Genomic DNA, 9,068 nt, shown 5'->3' on the forward strand with positions numbered 1-9,068 from the left:
AGTTATTGTACGCTCCACAGGAGCACGGATGCGGAGATTACTTCCTCCTCGAGCACTATGTACCGGAGGCACTAATATTGAGCGCGAATCGGCATCAATCGCAGCCCTGTGTCGACGCCGATACACTTCGGGCGCAGTTACACCGCGCTCACCGCGATCGCTATGGTCTGGATTCGAACAAAGCCGAAGAGATGTTCATAACTCACGCGCAATCCTTGCCGGATTACGGCTCGCACTACTACATCGCCACGATGGACTCCAAAGAGTTGGAGAAACTGATAGCGCAGCAGCGAAAGAGTAAAAACGCAGTGTCCAACGACAACGTCGTCGTGTCGTCGCCCGACGGTTCGAAAAATGCTTATCGGCAAGAAAAATCCAGTCGGGAAATCTGTCCTGCTTACAGCAGAGCCCAATCGGTTTCTCGTGATAACGCACCGTTGATTTTGCACACGGACGAGCACGCGACGAGCCCTAAGTTACGCCGCAACGAAGTCTGCAATAATATCAATAGCGTTAATGGCAATAGCAACAAGAACAAGGACGGCAAGAAAAAAACGGAAAGCAACGTGTGGCTGGCGATACATTCTCAAGGATTGAAATTGCTGGAGCGGGGAGGCGAGCCGAGGGAGAGAACGGAACTAGCTAATTTTCAGTGGCGAGAAGTGCAAACGTTGAGTTATAGTAAGAGCTGTCTGGTGGTATACAGCAAGCTAAACGGAAAACGATGCAAGTTCAAATTGCGGATGGATCATCGAAAGTAAGTGTTGTAATTTTGTTTCGTGATTTAAGAGATCGATTACGAACGGTGTCTGAAACGGAAATATATGTAGTGATTACACGTCTATCATTGCCCGCAAACGCTAACGATCTATGTTAATGTACTCTCTTTTCTATTTTCTAGAAGTTACTTTGCCTTCAAACTTACCTCCCTGCATCATCAGTTCTTCTTGAGACTTCGTTCAGAGCTCACGTCGCTTCAGGGTATTGCGAAAGGTACACTCTTTCCTATCGATTAAATTTGCTGAAATGCTTAGGGAAGTTGAACTTTCTTGCGAAACTTATGCGGCGGGAAACTACCTAAATTACGACACTTTGCTCTCCGCGTTTCAGCACTGCTTTTCTATGAAAATCTTGAAGCGTAAATATCGCAGAAAATTAAGTTGAAATTTCTAGTGATAATTATTTGTCGTTAATCTTTTTGTGTATAAATAAAACTTAAGCACAAAATATCTTAATTAATGCTGCTCACAAACGTCACTTAAATTAATCGTACTACATTTGATTTTTTAAATGCAAATAATTTTAACACGTACATGTACAATTACGCACACATATAAAAAGTAAATTGATCATTCTTCTCTTTTATTCATATGTTATATTTTTCTTTGACTAAAGATAAAGATGTCTAGAAAAAATAATTTTCTATCGTTTTCCAGACTTCGGAATACCTCTGGAAACAAAAACAACAACACCATTAAAGACAAAAACTGGCGATGGTAAAACCAAGATAGCAATTGCAAACACAGTTAAAGCGCAACAGAAAGTGAATTATACAATGCAATTGGAGGAGTATCAAAATAAAGAAAACGAAAATCCTCAAAAGGATAGCAATGTAGTAGTAGCTAAAGACGTCGGTCGCGAACCCGGCTTTTATTCATTGGAGGAAGACGCTCTTTATGCGCAAGTGAACGTGCGATTGGAGCCGGAAGGTGAATCGCGAGACACGGAAGAAGAATCGGACAGAGATTTAACAACATCAAACGTAATCTTGTTGAAACACGTAGAAACCAAACCAGAATCTGATAACAAACTTTACGGTTCTCCCGGTCTTGAAAGCGAGACAGAAACCGAATGTACATACTCACTCCCACAAGTTATATCGAGCAATATCGCTGAAATAGATAAACCTAAGAATCCTGAAGACTTGTATGCCGCTATTAATAAAGTCCGTCTGAAAGAAAAAAACAAACTTCCTGTTCCAGATGAAGTTTTAAACGTTGAAAAAAACTCAGACGTGAAAAAAACGTTGCACAAGGTATAACGATAAAAAAAAAAAAAAACATGTTAATATATTTAAGATATTTAATGTAACTATTTTAACGAGTTTATACGAGTTTGATCACTTGCAGATGAAGACATCCAGTTTGCCGAACTACGGCACGTCAAGACAATCGAGTGGTTTTCGTACACCCAGTTTGCCACGTCGGTTAGGTGTGAAAATGGGAACGCGAGCAATTTACAGCAGTTTAGCGCAGAAAGATGCCGCGCTTACCGACGATACAGAATCTTTATCACTAAAATCCGACACCGAATCGTCTGTCCAATCGTTATCAGCGCGATCCAACGAATCTCCCATGCCGGAGGCATACGTGCTAAGTAATAACACTATATATTTTACTTAAGAACATATACATGTACATATATTGTGTTATCATTAATTATTATCACTTTTAATATTACATATATCTAAATATAATAACAATTTCAAGTGTACGTCTTTACATGTGTGTGTGTACGTATAATTATATAAATAATGACCTTACTATAGGTAATAGTCAAACTGAAAAGTTTTAAACTGTACAACACGATTGATATAAATTCAGACAAATTTATATTTTAACAAAATGTTTTTCACAAATAATGTTTCTAACTTATAATGTTGTCTGTTTACTTTTTTTTGAATAGATACCGATATACGATCCAACGACGAAACGTTTCGGGTTCCAGAAGATGAATCGATGTCTGCATCTTTAATGGTTCGTTTGGAAGAGCTATCGTTCGCCGAGGAACGAATTTTACACACGATCAAACTGGAACGCGGCCACGGTGGTAGCATAGGTTTGCAAGTGACTGAGGGTAATGACGGCGGCGTTTATGTTCAGGCGGTCTCTGTTGGCGGATCTGCTGATATGGCCGGAAATGTCAATAAAGGTTTGCAAGTAAAATATTCGTTTAATAATGTGAAATAAATCGAGCGTGAGAGAAACAGATATATAAAAATAATAGTTTCTTGTCAATTATTTAGGTGACCGGATTGTAGCGATAAATGGGCAGAATCTGTTAAACCTTTGCTACGAGGACGCTCTGAAGATGCTACAGAGTTCGTCCGAAACAATTGAGTTGGTTCTTTCGCAACTCACAAATCGGAAGAATCACATAGAATCTAGAGATCAGCGGACTGTACAGAGCAATTACTTACAGTGAGCGTTTGAACAAATATAATTAATACTTTAGAAATGTACTAAGACAATAGTTATATAAAACAAATATATTTCTTACAAATATTAAGTTTAAGTAAATTTAAATAAAATTATATGTGTAATTATGTGTGTTGATTTATGCATTGTTATGTATATGTATATGTATAAGTATGTAAATATTACTTTTTATTTAAAGACAGATTTTGGCTAAATTCTTTCTTCTTTTTATAGTGATATTAAATTTGATGTGTCATCGGAAGCATCCAGTGTGACAAACAAATGGATCATTCAGAAAACGACGGACGTAGCATCAGTGCAGAATACTTCGAGTGCATATAGCAGTGCCGCATCCAGCGCAATGGGTAATCATAATACCGCAAATAGCCTGTATATGACTGAACTTATCGACAATAACGCGTTGAAATCTGCCAGTATGCTGCTAAGTATAGAAGACTTCGACGTCAGTAGAGCAAGCCATCAAGTTTTCATTTAGGTAAATACTATAAAAATAATATAATTTTAGAGAGTGATGAACAAAAAATAATTTCTTGATACATTACATTACGTGTGTTGTTGTTGTTTGATCGTAAACGGGAGAAGAACTTATCTATAATTAATTCTATTTGTGAAAAGACTGCGATTTTTATTAGACTGTACACACTGCCGAAGATAGCATTTACGTCAGATAATCGAATTAGTGTTATCCATTTAGCGAAGCCCTACTTTGAGTGTATATTCTTCTCGCAATTCTTATCATTGATGTCGTTGAAGTTTGGAACGTTCATCGAGTAAAACAATTTATTAAATATAAGAGATAAGTAATATCGATTTCTTAAGATGTAAATTTATAATACTGTGTTTAAAAAGTATTTTTTTTTTTTTTAATATATTTTTTCACTTGACTAACGTTACAAATTTCAACAACATTACTCGCTGAAAAGTACAATGGAAAATTGTTAACGAACTTTTACGCGAGTGTGTGTAACGTTTTCATATTTAAGAAATAATAATAAACAGATTTTATTCTTAGTTTTTTTTATAAAAATAATATATGCTAAACTAAAAAAATATATTATTATTTATAGTTAGTGTTCAAATAAATTACAGTCAGTATGTGAAAATTATATGTGGTAACGTGTGTGACATATAAGTATTACTATTGACCGTGTTACGAAAAGGGGAGTTTTGTCGTGTCATTTCTAAGGACTCACCTTTAGTACGTCTCGGACAGTCTGTCGTGATTATTCTCTCGCGTTCGCATTCTGGATTTAATCAATTGTTTTTTTTTTTCAACTTAATTACATTTACATATTCGGTTATATTATGCATAATTGTAAGAATCGCGATTATAACAACGACATCAAATATTTGAAATTTCCTCAAAAATTATTCGAAATCTTTATTTTTCCTTATTTTAACAAAAAAAACAATCTATCTCTGTAGTTAAAAGATTTTTTTTATACGACAGATAATGAAACTTCAACCGGACCACCCGTGCCACCACGGCGAACGAAACGCAAGAAAATCATATCGGCACCGATCGCGCCATCGATGACGAGCCATCGCGGTGCGATAACGAACAATAATGTGAGATCTCAGGAAAAATGTTTACAACCGGTGCCGCCGCCTCTACCGACCCCGCCGGAGAAATGTCGACGGAACAAATCTCGAGTTGCCGTCAAAAGCTGTCAGCCGCAATGCGACATGCCGAATTGTCCAAGTGCCGAAAGTGTCATCAACAAATACGACACCACCGACACCGCGACCGGTATGATCGAAACGAAGTTTCCGCGATCGCGCGATGATGCGATATCCGAACTTTCGGCGGCGAGCAACAACGCGAGTGACGACCCAGTTCCGAAGTCGACCGCGTCAAAACCGCCGTTTCTGTCCTCCTCATCTAAACGAAGAGCACTCGAGGAATATCCACCGCTCTTCTTCACGCTACACGATTTCGAGGACGTGATGTCTTCCATGCGGAATAAAGACGATTTCGTAAACGTGCCTTCCACGAATCTCGACGATTTTCATGAAGAGTCATCGATAACGTGTATACCGGATGACATATGTTTTCGCGTGACGACGACGAATCTTCCATTCGAGAAGTGTCTGGACAGGTGGAGAGATCCTTTTGATGATGAAAACTTTGGTCAGAAGTTTGATGATTGCCGATTCGAAGATAGCGTGAACAAAAATAATCGAAAAACGTCCGATTATATTTCCGATGACAATGATTATTCAGAATGCCGTGCAGGCACGAAAGTACGATTTGTAATTACATCTCCTTTTAACAGTCCGAAACACGACTTCAATAGAAAAAGCAGTGTGTCATCCGATAGTGAGCGAAATTGTAAATTTGTCCTTGCAAATGATGAGCAAACCAGCGTACAAAGTACCGTTTTTTCCGTGAAGTTAACTGAAATACAAGACAAATCCATGGACGTAAAAGATTGCGGGGACATTTTGGAAAATAAATCAAGCGCTTCGAGTGCCTCTGAGGAAGAAACTTTCATAACGATGAATGACGATGCCTTTATGCCGTCGAGTTTAAACAAAGCTGAGGCAATATCAAAGACAGTTCCGCAAATGCATTGTAACGATAAAAGTAACGATATTAATTGTGAGAAAATTGGTAAAGAAGAATCTAATTGGACATTGCAAAACGAGCATGAGAATCTTGAAAGCGGAAAAGAAAATAGGCAGACGTTAGTAATAGAAGAAACTGCTACAAGCGGAGAATGCGCTGTAAAACAAACATATCAGAGTGAGAAGCTAGATGTTACGTCAAAAATCACCGAGAACACTTGTCAGTTTTCAAGTGAAAGCTCAGAAACGGCTTGCAAAAGTGAACAAGCAAACACTGAGGAAATAATTCAAAAAAGAGCAACTCGAGAAGAAGAAATATTTTTTAAAACAGCTACCGATGACATTAAAGAGAATTGTACGGCCAAGAACGTAACAATCCTTTTCAATGAATTATCTCAAAATTCTCTAAACGATCACGCTGCCGATAACGTGAATCAGGACACTTTTTACAATAGATCGAAAGAAAGAACTTTCTTTGACGATCTGACAAATAAATCTGCTAGAATCGAAGAAACACGACGATTGTCGATTGAAGAAACTGAGGAAACAAACAATTCTGTTTCAGATTCAGAGAATAATCGTGAAAACGTTTTGCCACTAGAAGAGATTTTCGAGAAAAATGTTCCTGTAAAGGTCAGACGAAACTCTTTTCTGGAAACTATGCTATCCAATGATATAGAAGATATTCCATTGAATTTCAAAGTGATCTCGACTCAATCTATAGTGTCTTTGTCAAGCATAAATGAAGCTTTGAACATTACAAAGGAAGCATCAGATAAAATAGAATTGGACACGAATATCACGAGAGAAAGCGAACTTGTCTTCAATAAAGCAATAGAAATGGACACAAAAGATCAAAAAGTTTTAAAAAAATCCAAGGAGATAAAAAAGGTTACCAGAGTTCCAAGCACTGACATAATGCAATCAGAAAACAAAAGTGTCGGTGATGTGAAGAATGACGTACTGAACGAATTGCTTTATAACTTTAGTAACATAAAGTTAAAAACAGTAAGTATCGAAAATAAAAAATCAACTACGCAGATAGGCGATAACGAAAATATTGTTTGCCCGGTTGTGATCGATAATAGAATTTGCAAAGAGAAAGAAAATGCGAGCTTTGACTTGCTGACGTTTGAAGAATCTCGAGACGAAGTCTGTCGTGATCCTACAAGCAGGATTGTTGACGCGAATAATGACATACCGGTCGTTGAGGGAATCGTAGAGAAAGAAGATTTCACGAAAATGAAGATCGAAGAGAGATCTCGGGATAGTAAAAATGACACTTGTGATCCTGCAATTGATGAGGAAACTATAAGAAATAAAAATATTCAGATAACGATGGTCGAGAAATCATCGTGCAATATAAAAACTAAAATCGTGGAGGATAGCTCCCCGACAAAAATGAAGATCAAGGAGAAATCTTCAGATATCTCACCGGAAGAGACCTGCGTAGAAATAAAAATTGAGGAAACATTAGCAACTTCAAAAAATGTCGATATCAAACTAGAGTTGAAAAAATTGCAAGATATTCCCAAGCCAATACTCAAGAAAACAAAAACTGAGTGCGAGCAGACAAACGAATTTCAGAAGAGAATTCCCATTGGCGCGCCCGCGACAATGAACAAGATCTTCGACAGCAAAGAATTTGAAAAGCATAATGTAATGTCAGAAGAGACTCGCCGCGGTGAAGAAAAGACTGACAAAGTAAACGCGAATGAAAGCGCCGTCGATCAAAAGAGAATAGCGAGTCAGTCGATACTAGAATTAGAAACTAAGACGGATAGCGGCGATAAGTGTGCCATAGCTAAGAAAATTACTTCTGTAATCCCTTGTAATAATAATGACAATAACAGAGCCGTAACACCTGTAGATAGTATAAATAACGACCAATCGTCTCGTGACATTGTAACGATAACCCCGGGTAAAGTTAGGAGCTTCGTTAAGTATTACGAGATTCGGAGCGACGCGGCTACCAATGTCGAGAGTTATTCTAAAATTAACGATAGGGAAAAAGTAGCTAGGTGTAAGTCCACCACCAAAAGTCACGCGTCGCCCATCGCTGCGAAGAACTCGCACCGACCCGAAGTAACAAAAGACAGCAGGGGAACAAAAGTTGGGATCGAAAGCGTCACATCAAATGATGTTACTAAAATGTCTAATAATACTTGGCTTTCGTCCGCCTCGAGGCATCCAGAAGATTCTACCAATAAGTCGGTCTGCAAAACGGAAGCTGAATCAAAGATGACGCAAGAGTATAAAAAAAACGTCCACGTGCTCGACGAGAAAACACGCGCGCCACTAACTAAACCCAGTGCGAAAAAGTCGGTGCAGTTTCTGGGCGGTTTTACTGTGATTCACTCAGAAACTTTCGACGGGGATGAATCCTCGGAGATTGCCGCGAACACGTCGAAAAAGAACAAAGCTCCACCGTCATCGCGGAATTGCCAAGAGTTTGTTCGCGAAATCAAGTCGGAGAAACTGCTGGACGCCAGTCAGGATTCCTTGCAGCGACGGGATGCCGTTGCGCAGGTCAGTTAAAAGCAAACTTTTACATGTTTTAAATGTAAAGTTTTCAATTCTTTATGTTTAATAAATGCAAATAAATAATAATAATAATAATAATAATGCTCTTGTTCACGAATCGCTAAGTGTTCGTATCGCGTCTATTTTGTTTACTTTTTTAATATAAGCTTTTAATTAAAACATTATTTTCTTTAAACAAATGAATGAAATAACTTCGATTGTAGGAGCCGTTTGCAGGATGTTGTGCAGAGAATGTGCTTGAAAAATGTATATATGTATATACATATATACGTCGAAATAATTTTTATATGTGTATACATATATACGTATATATGTGTATACATATATACATTTTTCAAGCACATTCTCTGCACAACATTCTGCAAACGGCTCCTACAATCGAAGTTATTTTATTCATTTGTTTAAAGACTCCGGAGCCCGAAGAATCTTCTTCTTGTTTATTATTAATTATTTTCTTTCTTTTTAGATACATGCAGTAGCCAGTCACGAGGAGAATCCAGGTATTAACTGCTTCGTTTCAAAACCAGAAATTCCGCAGCTCGTATTTTACTGTACCATATAAATAATACGTAGTTTTTATGAGCCGTTGCTCTCTTCGAATCTCAAGCAAGTTACATCGCGTGTGACATTGTGATTTTGTTTTTTTTGTCATCAACCGAAGAATAGATCTCTCTTACGAAATTGTGCAACGCCTGCTAAAAAGTAAATCACGCTTGCTCGTATGATTGATGAGTGGCG

At 37.8% G+C, this 9,068-nt stretch overlaps 1 protein-coding gene across 4 annotated transcripts in view; it reads left to right on the plus strand.

The window, feature by feature from the left end:
- Positions 1-4,756, plus strand: part of LOC109857950 — a 61,786-nt gene extending 57,030 nt beyond the window's left edge. For 3 of the 4 annotated variants that reach the window (XM_020434756.1, XM_020434765.1, XM_020434775.1), the window contains 8 exons: positions 21-757; positions 902-993; positions 1,437-2,035; positions 2,130-2,376; positions 2,686-2,931; positions 3,026-3,200; positions 3,432-3,693; positions 4,669-4,756. In XM_020434756.1, coding sequence (XP_020290345.1) covers positions 21-757; positions 902-993; positions 1,437-2,035; positions 2,130-2,376; positions 2,686-2,931; positions 3,026-3,200; positions 3,432-3,693 — 2,358 coding nt within the window. In that variant the 3' untranslated portion in view covers positions 4,669-4,756. The remainder of the gene's footprint in view (positions 1-20; positions 758-901; positions 994-1,436; positions 2,036-2,129; positions 2,377-2,685; positions 2,932-3,025; positions 3,201-3,431; positions 3,694-4,668) is intronic. The other variant, XR_002250559.1, reaches the window with a different exon arrangement.
- Positions 4,757-9,068: the final 4,312 nt, after the last annotated feature.

The sequence above is a fragment of the Pseudomyrmex gracilis genome, unplaced genomic scaffold, assembly GCF_002006095.1.
Source record: "Pseudomyrmex gracilis isolate BER0280 unplaced genomic scaffold, ASM200609v1 scaffold_5, whole genome shotgun sequence".
In the NCBI taxonomy this organism is placed as follows: domain Eukaryota; kingdom Metazoa; phylum Arthropoda; class Insecta; order Hymenoptera; family Formicidae; genus Pseudomyrmex; species Pseudomyrmex gracilis.